This window comes from Chamaea fasciata, unplaced genomic scaffold (genome assembly GCF_029207755.1).
Source record: "Chamaea fasciata isolate MVZ Bird 193981 ecotype frontalis unplaced genomic scaffold, bChaFas1.0.hap1 SCAF_8, whole genome shotgun sequence".
NCBI classification, from domain to species: domain Eukaryota; kingdom Metazoa; phylum Chordata; class Aves; order Passeriformes; family Sylviidae; genus Chamaea; species Chamaea fasciata.
The window spans coordinates 32,788,468-32,806,123 of record NW_027094093.1 but is presented as its reverse complement, the minus strand read 5'-3'; the positions used below and the strand labels follow the sequence as shown (position 1 = coordinate 32,806,123).

Sequence of the window (17,656 nt, the reverse complement as noted above, 5' to 3'; positions counted from 1 at the left end):
TTGTTCTTCATGTCCCTGGACTGTTTCAGGAGGTTGTCAGTGGAGGACCAATGCATTTCAGACAGCAGAGCCAAGGAGTTCGGGAGCCGTGGAGTCACCATGCCTGAGGGACTCCCACGGGAGCAATGGCCAAGTCCTGTCAGAGCCACACTCCCCTGTCATCTTTTAACTTCTTCAAATGTCAGTTCTGCTCCCCCAGAAGCCAACTGAGTCCATGCTGTCACCTCCACATTCCTGAGAACATCTAACCCTTCCCAATCCACAGAACTGCCCCTCATGCACTCTTGCCTATCCCTCCTCTGCCCTTCAATCCTTCCCCACACAAGTCCTCACTCTTCCCTCAAACCTGTTCTTACCCACATCCATGTTCTTCCTCTAAGCTCTGCTCTTGTGTCATTGCACAGCCTTGATCTCAGCTGTGGAATGCAGCCAGAGTTAAATTTAGCCAGGATCCACCAGGCTGGAGCCTGTTCACGAGCCCAGCCTGCAGCCACTCCTGCCTGTGCCGGCACAGAGGGAGCCCTGCACCACCCAGCCTTTGTCCAACGCGAGTTCCCAGCTGCAGCTTTGGGGCAGCAACTTCTCCAGATGAGGGAAAAATGGTCACTGAGAGTTCTACCAGCTCACCCTTTCATTATGACTTGTTCCCACACTAAATGTCCCAATGAAACTTCCTAATTCATGAACACCCACTAAACAGCATCTCAGTGTGAAGGAAACCTTCTCAGCTTTGGACAGGGTCTATAACCACATCTGACAAATACCATCCCCAGTCACCAGCCAGGACCTCTCTCATCTGACTCTTTCCTAGTCTTGAGAATTCACTCGGCTACAAACCTTAAGGAGTCCAGAACAAGTCTTTGTATTCCCTGCCTCATAAACCTGCGTGTAATTCAAATGTAATTCAAATTCAAATTCAATGTATTTGTCACTACAAAATGCGCTACGCTCCCCATTCACCAAGGAGCTGTGTAACCTTCATTTGAGAAAGAAATGTTTCTGTCCTATTAAGAAATGATTCCTGACTTGGATTCACCAATGTGTTATCCTCCATGTTACAAGAACACTCCACAAAACTATCAGTAAATTAAGGAAATTTTCATAGTCTGATATTTCTTCACTAGAAAAGTGACTGCAACTTCTAAACTCACTCCAACTAATGCATACAGCAACAGTTTAGTCAAAGGATCTCAGCAAGTAATCATTTTCATACTTCCTTCCCCAACAAGAGCTAAAAAAAGGAATCACCATCTGAACAGCCAGTTCTGCTACTACCACCAGCTCTACTTCAAAGTGTGATACACCAGAACGGGGTACCAAAGGGCACTTTCTTGTGATTTCATGCTATAAAAACTGTAGCATCTAATTAAATATGACCTACTTGACTGGAAAGCTGCAGAAAAATCTTTTAACTTCTCTTCCCCTATAAAACTCTCTTAATCCCACCCTGTTTGCAGCAGGTCTCTCTCTGCTGGCGTTTGGACTGAACAGACTTCTCGTGCTAACTTGGATCACCTATCCCAAGCTGTCATTGTAGAAGAGGAAATTGTCACCAAATTTTGATTAAACAAGAAAAAGCCCAACAGGAAAATGCCCCAAACCATCAAAACCTGATAAATCCTGCCAGCTTAACACATCTGGGAAAAAGGTAAGAATATTTCTCGAAGGCCTATATGCTGAGGTTGGGCTTTTTACCAGAAAAACCAACAGAAGTCAATAGAAACTAACATTACAGCCCCTTGCCTTCTCCTCCCACTCCCTCTCCATTGGGTTATTTTACTTTGCTTGCAAAGCTCAGCCTTTTGAAGGTTTATTTACTTGTTATTCATAATAACCACTGTCATTCATATGAAAACAGCTCTTCCTTAAAAAGGGCTGAACTGGATCACCCTTTGCTAGTGCTTGTACTTTGTATTGAAACAGAGTCAGAACAACCTGATGTTCACACAAATGATGGCAAGAGAATATAGAGTTAGCGTTACAAAGATAAAACATCAAATATATCACAGTTATGTTCTTCCTCTCACAATAAATTTGGAAGCTCATACTTTCACAGCACCTTTGAGCAAAGGGCTGCCAGTGCTTTTTAACAAGGATTAAAAATATGCAAGGCTCTTATCTAGGTTTCTCAGGAAGAAGCAGCATCTTGCTTCATGTTACAACTGAACATAGAAACATAGATCAGAAAATAAACGGATCTGCTTGAGACAATTTCTTTGGTCTGTCACCCTTTTCCATCACAGCCTCCTGAGGAGAAGCAGCCAGTGGTGCCTTGCTAAGTGCCTCCTGCACCAACCTGTGTCAGGAATTTCACCCTGCTGGAGCTGCTGGTGTGAAGGGCTGACTGAACAGTCGTGGACAAAACCATGGAGTTATTCCCAACTCACACCACTCCCTAGTTAAGTACATATATATTTTCATCTTATCAAGGCTAACACTTTCTAATAATTGAAAATTGCGATTCTTCAAATTTCATCAGCAACATTATCCTGAATTTAATTTGTCCTGTGTCTCAAAATCCATTACTATTAACGCTAAACTGGAAGCTACTTTTTAGTTGCAATCACGGATACAATGGAGCAGTGACTCTTCCAGGGAGGGGAAGCATCAGAGGTGATTCTCCTGCTGCCAGGGACACCTGTGCAAGGCAGGCTCTTCCTTCTCTGAGCCACTGGACCTCCCACACATCCCAAGCACAATTAATGCTTCAGAGTACAGGGCGTTAATCCCAACTGCAGCAGCTGACTGAAGAGCTCTCCCATGCTTTCCCAAGATAGTTTGGGAAAGAAGGCAAAATGTGTGAAGAAATTGCCTGAGTTGTTACAGAGGGTCATGGGAGACCTGTGCCCCACAGGATGTGCACTCCAGCATCAGAACTCGTAACAGATTCCCACTTCTAACTCTCCTACACATCTCTCCACCCTCCAGGGAAGAACTAAATTTGTTCTCGCAATCATTTCTCTGCACAGCTATTGGGATTCATAAGCCATTTCTCCTACATTACTGCTTCCAAAGAAAACTCACAGCTAGCTCTGATTATGTTCTTAAGGCAATCTGCTTTCTGGTATTCCTTTTGTACAAAACCTTAAATTATCACACAATTCAGTTCATTCTGCAGAACCAGCCTTGACATCCCTCCTGCTGCTGCAAGAATTCCTTTCAAGAGCCACCTGGCAGCACAGAGCCAGGGACAGATTCCCAGAGGACCTGGCCACAAATGCCACCTTATAAATGTCTGACTTCAAACCATTCAACGCATGGTCTTGTGTAGTGCTGGAGGCTGGAAAATCCTCATGCCTCTCATGTTGGAAATGTACCACAGATGATCAGTCCACCACATCAGGTTTCTGTCTTCTTGTAATTTGCTACAGCGTCTGAGAAGGTTAAACCCCACTGCTTCAGACTGAACAACTCAGCCTGACCAGATCCCTCAGTCTATTTTGTTATCTTATGGGAAACATTACAAAAGGACCCTAAATCATAGTAAACATCAATAACTCTTCTGTTGGCTTTTAATCTTTCACTCTGCAACCTATTTCAAACTATGACTTAGATTTTCATCATGGTAGCAGGCCAAGTTTCTGAATTCCTCTAGTCAACACTCCAAATTCTGGTATATTAGTGAAAGCCTACAAAAATACTGTTTTCTTATTTTTCCAAAGGAACACCCTCCCCCCCTCCCCCAGGTACTGTTTCAATCTCAAAAAATTTTAATTAGCTTGACAAAAACCTACATGAGCTCTCAAATGTCCGTCTTTCCTCAGAACTGTACTGCCACCTCTCCTGAAAAACCCCTTCACACCCTGCTTTCTACTGCTTCTTTCTTAACCAAAGTGAGACTTTTCACAAAAGCACGGTTTAGAAGCTTTTCAATAACAGCAAAGGCCCATTTCTGCTTTGATAAGCATGAACAAAACCAGCATTTTGATGGCCCTCACTCATGCACAGAGCTAAAGCCAGCAGTAGGGTTTTGCTCTGAAAATACAGACTGGTGTGGAGGTAAAGTCAGGAAACTTGGATTTTGTTTAAATTCTCTGAAATAATTTTACATATTTTGTTCAGCATGTAGGAACTTCTGTAAGTGTGTTCTATAATTTGAATAGATTAATTCAGACATACCTCAGGCAGGTATTACAGAGCTGCCAGCAATTGGGACTAATATGCAGGAATTGAGTTACAACACCAAAAATCACAACTGTTTCCGTTTTGAAAATATATGAAGCCAATAAAATAGGCTCCATACTAATCACAATGTCCTACAAATTGTGAACAGCACTTAAGCAGTTTAAGAGACCCTCAAGTGCACTGCTGGACTAAAAAGTTAAAAGAACTGACAAAACTCCTCTTTCTGTCCACAGGTATCAACTTGTAGAGTTCAGAAAAGCAAAGCAGCAAATTCTGCTCCTGATATTATCACCTCTATTAGATCAGTATTCAAAGAAAAAAAAAATATTAAAACCACATGGCGTCCACATATTTCAAGAATACCGAACAGATTTTCTTTTGAACAACAAGTTACTTGAAATTGTTCCAGAAACTTCAGTAAGGTGATTTTTACCTGGAGGTCCTGTGATATTTCAGCTGTGGGAGGTGGTAGATATTCTTCACATACAGCAAGGCTCCGAACTAACTTTAACTTTGTGTTTGACTAAAGGAAAGTATGTAAAATTAAAATCTATGGCTTGTAAAAGATAATATAAATATACCAGAAGCAGTTATTCTTTTCATTCATTATATGAAAAACAAAATGGCTGAAAACTGCATTTTTAATGTTTTCAGTAGAATAAAAAATTCCCTTTAGGATGAAAATACCCAAGCAATTGCAGCTTTTGAAGGCACTACCAGCACAACAGAGCACATCTAAAGAAAAGTAAATGAAACGTTGGGAAAGTGCTTCTCTCCGTAACAATAAAAAGCCACCAAAAATATAAAGGCAAAATCACAAAAGCAGACAACTAGGCAAGACAAAAAAAAAAATCCAACAGAATAAAACAAAGCTACGATGCCAAAAAAATGAAACTAAAGGCACTTTGCACAAAGTAAGGAAGCTGCACCAAGCATGAAGGGCTCCCTTCGCATGCCAGCACACGCGGCTACCGTACCTTGGACCTTTTGGCCGTCTGTGCAAAGGGCTGCGCTGGCCGCTGGCGACAGGCACAACAGAGAAGGGTTACATTAGCTCAGTGGCACAAGTGTGTTAATGCAAAAGTCTCTACAAGAGAAAGCTTTGACAGTTAGCACTGACACGGGCAGATCTGTGACAGGAACAGCAGCTGCTTTGGGCTGAGGATTCCGCACTCTCCCACTTTCATCAGGCTTGTCCTTGATTTCCCTCCTTCTTTTATCAACAGTACATAGCAGAGCACTTTTACAGAAACCAAGTATTAGCCTTGTTCAGCGGCATCCAAGCAGTTTACTCTCTCAGCCAGCTCCTACACTTTCAATTCTTGTTTCCTAATTTCCTTGGCAACATGACATGGTTTTTATTAACTTTCTTCCTATTCCTGAAACCTACCTGGAGAAATGATATTAAAAAAAGGAAAGTGTTTCCTCTACCGAAGGAACAGATAACAGATGATGACCTATCATAAGCAGCTTAAAACACATGGGGTTTTTTCTTTCATCGTGGGACCCACAGAAGTATACTTTCAAATGGGCTACTGATCTTTTTTTTTTTCCTTTCATTTAGTAATTTACTATAACTTAATATGCTTTTTCTCCTCCCAGAGCCATTTCAGTAACTTATTATGCAATAATATGCTTTTTCCTCCCAAAGCCCTTCTTCTGTAACCATTGTTCCTTAAAAAAATTACCAGGCTTTTACTACAGTATGCACAGCTGAAAGGTACATTTGAATCAACAAAAGCATTTAATGATTTGTTAACTGCACAGTTAAAACAAACCCAACCCTCACTGCCAGTAGCACAAGAATAGAAACATTTAGAGTGGCATCACATAATTTAAGTACTGGTTTCCCTGGAGAACTGAAACTGGTGAATAGACAAGCTTTTAACAGACCTGGTTTTAGTGAGCACAGGCCTAATATTTGTAAGGAGAAATTAACATCAGTAATGCAATTTCAAATGTTGTTGAATGGACAATCTTTCCTCCTTTAAAAAGGAAACTGAATAGAAACTCCACTGGAAGACTCCATGAATGCAGCTCCCCTTGCCTTAGCTCACATGAGGTGTTTATCAAGTGCCTGAACTTCTTAGCGGGACACACAACATCGTTAAAAAGAAATCTCACCTACAGCAAAGAGCTCCACCATGTAAAGGCAGAACTGCTTTTTCTCTCATTTTCCTCAAGTCCCACATGTCGAGATTGGATGTTGCATCAGCTTAGCTGAGGAGCAGCAGAAGGGGAGCTCATTTAAGCTCGTTTCACTATGTAACAGAATTTTAAATAGCTGCACTGAAAACTAACTGAACTCACCACCAGCTTTTTAAAGGAAGCTTGCTGAGATTTTGAGCAGCAAAGACAGTTCAAATGCTTCCATTCCTGGAACCATTCAGACTCTGAGTTTTGCTGTTTCCATACCTGGAACCACACAGAGACTTCGAGTTTTTCTGTTACGGGAAAATACGTTTTCCTTTCCACCATCTCCTCTGAAAGCATTCCTTGCATTCTGAAAGCTGGCACTGCACATCCCTGACAAAGTTTCTGTTATACCAAGGTACTACATTTCAAAAACAGCATGATTCCCCAAGCTCCTATCAATTACTCCAGCCTCAATCAGCTTAGGTGTGTTCAAATCAAGTAGTGCAAATTAAAAGTCACATCAGGACTGTCAGTGGAGTCCCCAGTTCACTGTCAAGAGGCAAAAGAATCTATACTCAGGCAATTGTTTATCTTCTGCAAAATTGTGCAAGCTTTGAAGCCAGTACACAAGCCAAAAGAATATATGGAAGCAAACACCCCAGATCCAGATTTGATAGGGCACAAGAGGGAATTCAACCTAGTTATACAGGACATTGAGCTACCGCTCACTAATTAGACACATCACACATGTTTCAGTTTTTTTAAGAGTGATTTGAAAACAAAAGAGAAGAAATGGTTGCTGGACTAAACACCAACAGTTTTTGGAAGAGCTGGGGGGCCACTGTAGGAGGGAGGTTTTCCCTCACAGATGAGACAAGTATAACTCCACCCATCACATTCAGGCTTCTAATCTAGAAACAACTGCCCTGTCCCATAGCCCTGTGACAGGTGTGGATTCCTGGCTTTCCTGTGTGACTTTAAGGCTGCCAAAACAGAAAATCCCAGCCCCCAGGACGCAGCCGTGACTGCGAGCAGTAAGCACCACACCCAGTAAGCACCACACCCGTGGCAGGTGAGAATCACTGGAATAAAGCTGGTAGGGCAGGACTGCAGGGACAGCTCAGGTGAGCACAGCTGGTGCACGGGCTGGCCTGGAAGTACAAACCCAAAGTCCTCTGACACCACCGGTGACTGCACTCTCAGGGCTTGAAGATGGGTGGGTACAATCCAATAATCCCCTCTTGGACAAAACCACACTGACAGAGCATGACACCACTTCCACTGGAACATTAACATTGTAGCTGTTAATGCACATTTTCTCTCTTTTCAGGCCCATCAATTTTATCTGTCCTAATTTCTCTGCATTTACTAAGTTTTGCTCCTACAGAACATCATTATGTCCCCCATTTTTGAAAAAGATTTTTAGCTAATTTGGAATATGCAATCCTTAGTGAGTGCAAATTAGGCAATTTCTTTTCTTTATATTTGCAACTCTCAAAGATTTTTACCGCCTTAAGAAAACACTGTGTTAATGAAAGCCCTATTTATGGCCATTATGGGCAGGATTTCAAGACATCATTTAAAAGCAAGTATTGCAAATAATTGCATAATGAAAATAATGATTAGGTTCTTGCCTTTGATAAAACCCCACCAACACAACTTTTAAGACCAACTACTATGCTACATTTCCAACTGCAAAATAAAAAGGGAAGTAAGACAGCATTTATCAAAACCATATAAATAGCCAGGTTTTCAGTAGGAGTATTTGCCTACTTTATTTTTTCCTAAGTACCTCACCAGATCACGTATACTAAATGCAAAGTAAAGATCTGGAGCTGTTACATGCCTTCCTCTATCATCACTGTGCTGTCTAAACAAGCTGGATAAAAACAGGTCAGGCACAAGATGGCAAACTCAGACGTGTGAAAGGTTCTGTGAGAAGGGGCTCTATTTCTGAAGTGCCATTTGGGCATTTCTGAGGATAGGCACAACATGACAAACCTGAATAAAGTGTGTTCTAAGGACATTCAGTTTTTTACCTTTCTGCAAAATTAGGTCTCATTTTTAAATGCAGTCAAGTGCTGCAGCCCCAAGAACCATGGATAGCTTTGTAATGCTGAGGGAAGGAACAGTGTGGTCCATGGTTACTTGCATTAGTGAGCAGTGACTGCAATTTTCCATGACACAGTAGAGGATGACTGATGGAAAAACAGTTTCACCCTTCGACATGGAGGCAGCTCAAGAAGAACCGAATCTACCCAATCATCGATCTATTCAGAAGTATTACATCACATATTTTGCAAACAAAGACAGGTAAATCCCGACAAGACCAAAACAGCTGGGGAAGAGGCAAAGAAAGGCTTCACAGAACCTCAGCTGTGAAACAGAGAGAGAAGCTCAAGGTTTGTGCTAGCATGGAAGGAAGATACTTGGAGGAAGAAAGATGTCAAGTTGCGAAGTAACAAAACCCCAAAAAACTAATTGCCCCAAAGGACAAGGATATCAGCTTAATTAGCTTTAAATTAAAATCAGAGTTATACTCACTTAACATTTGCCTTGCCTTTATCATACAGTAGATGCACACAACCCTGCACTCATGGCATGAGGCTGTTTCGTGTTTTAAAGAAGAAGTCTTGCTAATAATAAACATAAAGGACTATCTTGCAGGATAAAGCCAGGATCTTTAATCTGTCAGTATTTTCTGCAGCTTTGTCCTTACAGTGGATGACACTGCCTGGCTCACCACCCAGAGACAGAGGCAACACAGACCCTGTTTTCCAGCTAATTCTGAATTCACCTGCTGTCACCTGGCCTGGATGAGATGAACAGGTGGGAGACAACAGTGCCTGGTGAACCAAAACCCTTTTGATCACCAAACCCACCACAGTGCTGATGTGCACATGACTTCTGTGAAAATACTTCCCGTAACAGTGCCTCTTGTCCCCAGTGCCATTTAAGTGACACTTGAACCTCACTGCAAATATGCAATTTAGAATGTTCACTGTATCAACAGCACTACTTTTGCACTGCTTCAAGAAATTTGGAGTGCTGGCCATGTACTCTAATTAGGTATTTTCCTCATTCACGCTGTACCTCCAACAGCAGACACAGCAGCCAAATGGTTATTAAAGCACAACCTCCAAATAATCTGGAATTTACAACCACATTTCAAAATGCAACCATCAGTTTCTGAACTGTGCAGTTGCAGAAACATGCCTGAATTCAACCCATGTCAAGTTTAGACAGAGGAAAAATCACAGCCTGTTTCTTCCGTGGCTGTAAAGAAGTCACAAACGAAGTGATAACTGTAGGGAGGAATGTGACCATAGTTTATCAGTAGGTACCAAACCTATTCTGCCACCAGGGAGGAGAGCCAAACGCAACCCCCACACAACCCCCACGCCTAACCCATCCTCTGATGCACTCAGTAAACAGCAGCACACAACAAATTCCAGTAAGTTTCTGATAATCCTTTCTAACATTTCTCAGCAAATTCTTTGCTCTTTTTCCCACCAGCACAGTAACATTTAACCTGCACTTAATAATGACCAGTACTATGTCCACTGAAATTCAAACTGTTTAAACCATGCATTAGTTAAAAACTTGCTGACTGCTACTGTTCCACAAGAGTTTTTTACTATGGACAACCCCAAATTTTTGTTCTGTATTTTAGCATAAAACATGCTTTGAAAGAGAAATCCTCAAATATGAGACATATATATGTATTTGCACTGGCAGCCTCCACAGTGCAAGTGACATGAACTTCTGCAGATTTCAGTTGCTGCAAGGGGCTTGCTCACAGTAGCCAGGTTCCATTTGGTAACTGTCTGTCTTCCTGCCACTCTGGAAATCTGCATCCTCAGCCTTGGTTTTTAATTGAACTGCTCACGCAGCAGCAGTGTTCTGATTCTGATGGAGACTCCACACGAAATGCACTGACAGCAGAGCTGTTTCTATCCACCAGCCCTCACCAGAGTGTCCAGCTCATCTTGTGGACATGAGATAATGATTTCAGGCATCAGCTCTTGCTCCTGAACAAGCAATGAACCCCCTGCCAACCCAGAGCCTCTGGCAGCACTGGCAGGTTCATTCCTCTGCACCCTGACAAGACAGCAGCAGTTGTTTGCAGGAAGGCTTATTTCTTATTTGCCACTTGAGTCTCATAGAAATTTCCGCACTGAAATTCGTTAAATGAGAAAATGTGAATGAGATTTTTCCAAATTACTGAACTGTATGAAAATAACTAAAGCGTAGGTTAATTTTTAAGGCTCACTACTAGAATATTCCATTAATTAAAGAAAATACCAGCTCAGCTATAGACTCTCCCAGCTTTTCAGTAGCAGCTATTTCTCGTGTTACAGGAGAAGTATTTCATTTCAAGGATTTATTTTTTCCATAAAATTATCTATTTACACTGATGCCAGCCTTAATAAAGCCAGCAGATATTAAAGTGTAAAACTATTGTTACTACAGTGGTCTACAAGATTTATCTGGAAGCAATGTAACACAGCAGATAAAGCTTACTTCACTCAGTGGAATACTGAATTGTTAGTCTTGAACAAAACTACTCCCCAAAGAACCTTTTACTCAAATCTCAATAACAAGAATCTAATAAGCTACTGTCCTGTTTTTGCAACCACAAGAGATCCCTCGGATCCCGATCAGGATTTCTATTAAAAAATTGTTTAGTATTAATTCACAGACAAAAAATTCCTATAGACAACTAACTATATCTTTTGCCAAACACAAACTTCTGTGTTTCCCTTTACAAATCTGGTCTGTTCTGTAGGTTGTGGCTGAAATTTTCAGTTGCTTTCCTGAACTCCTCCCCTCATGTGAGCTGCTTGCAGTCCTCAGTGACCAGGTGGGCAGCCTCAGCCAGAAGTGAGCTCTCTTGTCCCACACCTACATCTCAGAGGTATTAAATCTGCTGCCACAAATTCCTAACCCTTCCTTATCGCCGTGTTCTCCATTGGCACAAGGTATTTTCACACTATTTGCTTTGCCTCCTTCTCACTTGAAATGTGATGCCACGACTTCCTTACAGGAACTTCACTTCTCCCACCTGCAAAAGCCACCACCCATTTCTATGCCTCAGCTTTTCAACGTGTGCACAAGGAACTGCCTCAGCCTTCCTGCCTAAAAGTCCAAGCTGTCAAGCACTGAAGATCAGAGAAGGGAAGGTGCAGGGAGTATCTGCTGCCCACCAAGGCAGGATGATGCTCCCCAGCTCATTCTGCAGGTGGTGGCTGGGGCAGCTCCCAGACCTGCTGACCTCAGGAGCTCTGGATCCCTCTGGCTCCCGGGGATCTGGATTACCTACAGCTGATGACTTCAGCCTTATGCTGAACAGCTCTGCTGGAAAATCTACACCTGAGCCACCTGTAAAGTGCAACAGTCAAGAGACAGGCCCAGCTGAGCTGCAGCACCTTGTACTAAGCAGCAACACTCAGCACAGGTAGCCCAGCTCCAAACTCTGTCAGGGTTCAGCAGCAGCAAAAGCCAGCCTGAGTTTGTTCCTTGTTCTGCTACCATGACAGACTTCACATGTGCGCTCAGGGAAACACAGACATGGGCCAATTCTCTGGTTCCCAGCAAAACCACTCACCTCCTTTAAAGAATTAAAAATGACTGAGTCATGTTGACGTGAGCATAAACAGAGAAGTGGGGCAAAGGAGGAGACAGGAAGCAATAATCATCATATTTGCTTCCCTAAAACCAGACAAGTTTTCCTCACTGTACCAAAGAAACATATAAGAGGAAGATCAAGAGAATGGAGAATGAGGCACAAATTTATTTAACATGATACACTAGTGAAAAATAAAGCAAAAAGCTTCTTACCGGCATATTGTTTTTGTTATCAGGACAATTTTCATCCTTTTCCACTTCAATCTGTTCCTGACTTCCTGATTTTTTTAGGTTTTCAACTGGCTCTGTATCTTTAAATTCAGCTTCTGAACCCTTCATTGCATCAGTTTCATCTTTTACAGTAAGAATATCAGACATCCTCATTAGAAAAGGTTATTTTAAAATTCTACAAGAAATATGGAACCTTTAGGACAAAGAAAAAGTGAATTATTGAGTAATTTAAAATTAATTAAAAAGCCACCCACACCTAAACAGCTACCCAAAACAAACATGATTTTGCTGCAAAAAGGATCCCCCCTCTGCTATGACACTTTTTCCTGTCTTGTATTAGAAGGAGTGATTTTTGTTTAACCCCTTTTATCAGTGGCCTGTAACAGCAGACATCTACACAGACGAGAATTAAGAGCTACACTCTTGGATAACACTGACAGATTTTCTCTTCCACATTTTAAAAATAAACACCTGAACATTCAGATACTCCAAATAAAACTAGGTTTCAACAGAAACAAGGCAAGATTTTCTCATAGGAAAAGAAAATTACATATAGATTTATTTTAAAAGGGTTGAAAGTAAATAGATGAATCATAATACCCCAAGTGTGCAAACATGCAAAAATTTCATGAACTTTTAAAGTTTCCTTGTTGACAGGTAATAACTGAACAAGTTCTGAATGCAGGAATTATCTCACCTGCAAACTGCAGCAAAACTTGGCTTAATAAAATTAAACATTCTCTCAAAAGCAACAAAGAAGAAAGAAACAATTTGGTAATTAGGATAATAACCATGATCACCAATTACAATTGATAATAATAATAATTTAAAATACTAGATAAAGATAACTAATGATTAAACCTCAAATTTTCCATAGGAAGTAAGAAACACAACTCCTTGTCATTACTCAGCTACTGCAAGGTGTAAACCCAAGGATTTTCTATTTCCTACAAGAAATAAAGAGTAAGATCTGAATGCCTAAACTCCTTCACAAGAAACAAATAACAATCCAGTAATGTTATGGAAAAGCTTAGTGTTTGATTTAATACCTGATACGTCCTAGAGTTTGGGGATTGTGGTCTCCCACAAAAATAGAATAGAATAATCCGAAGATCCTTTTCACAGTTGTCAGCCAAGATGTCAGTTGTGATGAACCATCTGGGATCTGGCAGGAGGAGTCCCATGTCCTTATCCCCAGTGTAGAGTCCTGGACAGAACTATTTGGTCTTGGATCAGCAAGAACATCCCTTTTGAATGCCTGAAAATCAACAGAGGAAATGCATGATACTTTCGTTTGCTGTGGGAGGGGAGATGGAACATGATGACACCTAAAAGCTTAAATAGTCATTTTAAAGAAAAAAAAAAAAAAAAGAAGAAAAGAAAGAAGAAACCAGCATTTGCCATATCCATGCTCGCTCTCTCTAGCAGCAGTAACAGTTTCATTGGGCGTCCAAGACATTTCTGCATTGCAGGGTTAACAAGCAGTCATAATAAACATTCTGTTGGCATTCCTGAAACTGGGTTTCTATAAACAAGCAGGTATCTTCCCAAAGAGTCTGAAATATGCAGGCAGTAGGTGTGGAGGAGTAACAGGCCATGAAAGCTGACAAATCCCTGTCAGCAGAACAGCGTTTTTCTCTTTGTTGGAGTTAATCTACGAGCACAACCCATAAGACATATCTTGGGCAACTGGAATTCCAGAAGACAGCTTTACTTTATTCAAGAAAATAATTGCCCTGGAATGAGGATTTACACATTTTTTCAAAACTGATGATTTTCCATCCTCCCTCTTTTTCAGACTGGAGAAATAAGCAACAGCACCAGCCCCAAGGAAGCATTTGAAGTCCAGGCCAGAGCTCTAAGACCAAAGGCAGTGGAGCCCTGAGAACACTCGTGGTGTCCAGCTCCTCCCTCCCAGGGGAGATTAAAGCCTGGCTCCAGCCACTGCTCCAGAGCTGAACAAGCACAGTTTGGGAAGAGATGAGGTACCACAGACAGCTGGAGTACTGACATTTGCTGCAAAGCATGGAAAAGAAAGATAAAAGATGGGCTGTGATTCAGACCTGTAAGAGATCCTGTTTACTGAATCTAATGGGGGGGAAAGGATTACAGATGAAAGAACAACGTGGAAATAAAAAGATGCAAAAATGCAACAAAGGATATCCAGGGCTGTTTGGTTGTTAAGGTGGTTTTTCCAGACAATCCAGATGCTGATATAAGATCAATTGAAAAGCTCAGAACCTTTACAGTAAACAAAACTTGAATAGAGATGCTGTATCACTTTGTTGACTGACGTGATTTGTACAGTATTTAGATAAATGTTAAAAAACATTAAAGGCTGAAGCAGCAAACAAAACCCACAACACTGATGTCCAGTTGCAAATATAATACTGTAAAGTAAGTGTAATTTAATTACTACCCCCTACACAAATCACAAACACAGTAATGATAAGTAACACCTTCAAGTTTTTCTTTAATTCTATCAAACAAGAGCCCCTGTCCCTTTACAACCAACAATTTAAAAAACACTTATCAGCATACTCAGTTACCAAAACACATTCTGCAAATATCCTGGCCTGCCTAGGTCAATCCAGGAAACTGATGTACAAGAAGTCCTTATATTTCCTATGACAAACTAGGTGCAAATTAGTTTCTAACTTGTTCTGAACAGATTTTTCTCTGCAATATATTTGAAGCCTGCAGATTTGGTGCTATTTGACTGTATCCTACAGTCAAAGAGACAGAACTGAGGAAAAGCTGTGGAGCTCCAATTCACACGACAAAATATCTCAATTTGGGGTTCATAGAATGGAGCTATTTTGAGTCAACTGGAATCACCATATGTGCATCTATGAGAAAATGCCAAAGCCTGTGCTTCACACTAGCAGCAAAACAGAACAGAACAGAAAGATGAAGCTTTGCTTACCTGATTATTGTTTAATAATACCAGCCACAGATTCATTGAGATTGGTAATGCAACCTTGTGTTTGTGATCCATGAGTTTAAGTACTTGGATAACATTCCATCCCCGAAGTTTCCTCTAATTTAACAAATATTCATAGCTGAGATAATCTGCTTCTAGTTTCTAGATTTCCAGAGATGATTAAAAAAAAGATTTAAGGAATTTTATGTGCTGCAGACTGAGTGGGGGAGCAAATCACAGCCCATCCTTCTGAATCCCACCTCTTTCACCTCCCCATACAGCTGGGTGTTAATTTCTTGTGTCCCATCCAGGGACAGGCAAAAGGAGGAAAAAAAAGCAGGAAGGCAGTCCTAAAAACTGCTCTGTTCTTTGGGGGAGAAAATAGGGTCTGGTAAGCAAACTAACTGAAACAAAATCCCAGCACTGGCTTGAGACTGGACTGCAATACAGACCAACACAGTACTTGCAGATTTTAATAGCAGGGACACAAATGAGGTTCTGCCCTAAAATTATCTAAACAGTTGAAAGGACTGAATATTAGGGGCAGAGCATTACCTGGGTTTGCAATTAAAAGCTCCAACAGCTCACAACACGTCTCATAAAAGAAAACCTACCAATTCTAGTGTCTTTTACAGGTGACAAAAACAGACACCTACTTTAGTAGACAGGAAGTAAAAGGAATTGCATATAAGAGTGGAGAATAAAATGTCATACCTCTGTCCTTCACCCTCAGGACTGCTGACCCCTTCTAAATACTCAGGACTGAAATGTATGTTCATCATATTAGCAACACTATACCCCAATAACCATCCTGAAGTCTGGTCATCCTTTTTCCAACAAGTGCTCACCCCTTTGTCCATGCAACTACTGTCCCTTTTCAGAGAGGAAAGTGTTATCATCAGCTGTGAGATGGATGTCCAGTACTGCACAGACAGGAGCTTTGCAGTCAGCAGAGCAGAAAATCACTCAGTGCTGTGCTCTTACTGCTTCTTTTGCACAGCCTAGAGGACAAGTCCTAAAACCCCCAACAGATCAAGCAAAATCATTCCTGAGTTTTATGATGGCAGCCTCCTGAATCTTGATACATGAAAAGCCACCGGGTCCCTCATTTTGGGTTCTGACTTGAAAATTACCACATGTAAACCCATTAAACTGACTTGTAATGAGCAGAGATATTTCTGGGAATAAGATCTACTCAACTTAATCCAATTTCCATAAGAGGCATCAAGAGTTCCAACTCCTTGTTGGCAGTGTAGATGGAGATAGGAAGCTTTGCACTGCCCATGACAGAAGAAATTCATTCTTTTTCTTTGAAAAAGAAGGTAAAAGAGAGAAGGTGATTTTTTTTTCTTTAATTATTGATATCATTGTTGTCAAAAGACCCCAGGAATGGTTGTCAAAATAACTCAAATCAATTGAATTCAGGGCAGAAAATTGGACTAGAAAGGTGGGGGTAAAAAAAAAATAAAAATCTACTTTCAACATGCGAAGTGGAGACACTGTCCATGGAAAGGTAACATGAAAAATTTATTTCTTAAACAAGCTTCTGTTGACTTACAAATTAACAGAAATCCTGCAACCAACAAACACTGGCCCCTTCCCAGAACTGCCACAGCAGCTGTGTACAGCAACTCCCTCCGCAGTTCAAGTGGAAGAACCAGTGGATGAATCCTACAAAGTCTGTGGGAAAGGTTTTGCCTTACCCCAGAAATAACAGTGCTACTAACCTTTCGTGGAAGTGCTTAATTTTTTTTTTCATAAAAGCCAGGATCTTTCCAGGAAAATGAATCTTTGAAGATTCACATAAGAGACCTGCACAACAAGAGGTTTTCCCAGCTGTTTTTCCCCTCAATTATACAAACAAATCTGTATTAACATCATAACCTCAGGGTTCCTGTGACTGGAACTCTCTCCACCAACTGAAAACACTCAAAGTTACATGTGTCTTTGTTAGGATGGAAGAAGAAAATGTTTATACCTTAAGCAGAAAGGCATCAATCAAAACTTAATAAATATCTTAATAAATACAGGTATAGCTAAAGGAATTACTGCATCCAGCTACTGCTTAATCCCTGTGGACCACTACCTACACACAGCTCTTGGTAACAATTAATTTTGGCAAGTCAGACAGATGTTTTAGACATTCAAACCAAGGGAGAACTCAAAGGGGATCTCCTGCTTCTTCCCTCTGCTCCCTGTGAGCTACAGGTGTGCACAGAGCATTTCTGGGAGCCCTGGGCAGCAGGAACAAAGCCCCAGGAGGAACAGCAGCAGCTGCACAAGCTCTTTCCGCAGGGGTGACTTTCAGATCTGCCCCAGTAGTTCCAGTCAGGACATTTCAACAGCACCAGCCCAACTCAAATAAAGCAATGAGAAGGTGCAGATGAATGTTATTATCTGGTCACTGAGAGCCTGTAGATGAATCCTGAGACAAAACGTGGACAACCTGACAAACATCTATATTTGCACAAATTCGTTCCTCCTGGGAAACTTTTTGTTAAGGCAAAGGTGGGAAAAGGACTGGAGGAAAGTGCCTGAGGTGATAAAGGAGAGGAAAGAAGAAAAAACAAAGGCAACCCCACACAACCTTAAAAATCCTGACTTGGAGAACAA

General features: G+C 41.2%; 1 protein-coding gene across 9 annotated transcripts in view; it reads right to left on the bottom strand.

Moving 5' to 3' along the window:
- Window positions 1-13,257, bottom strand: part of R3HDM1 (R3H domain containing 1) — a 51,835-nt gene extending 38,578 nt beyond the window's left edge. For 7 of the 9 annotated variants that reach the window (XM_066190371.1, XM_066190376.1, XM_066190374.1 and 4 more), the window contains exons 1-4: window positions 13,170-13,257; window positions 12,103-12,313; window positions 5,103-5,144; window positions 4,559-4,648 (exon numbers count right to left, since the gene is read on the bottom strand). In XM_066190371.1, the coding sequence (XP_066046468.1) occupies window positions 4,559-4,648; window positions 5,103-5,144; window positions 12,103-12,273 (303 nt within the window). In that variant the 5' untranslated portion in view covers window positions 12,274-12,313; window positions 13,170-13,257. The remainder of the gene's footprint in view (window positions 1-4,558; window positions 4,649-5,102; window positions 5,145-12,102; window positions 12,314-13,169) is intronic. The other 2 variants (XM_066190375.1, XM_066190379.1) reach the window with 1 other exon arrangement.
- Window positions 13,258-17,656: the final 4,399 nt, after the last annotated feature.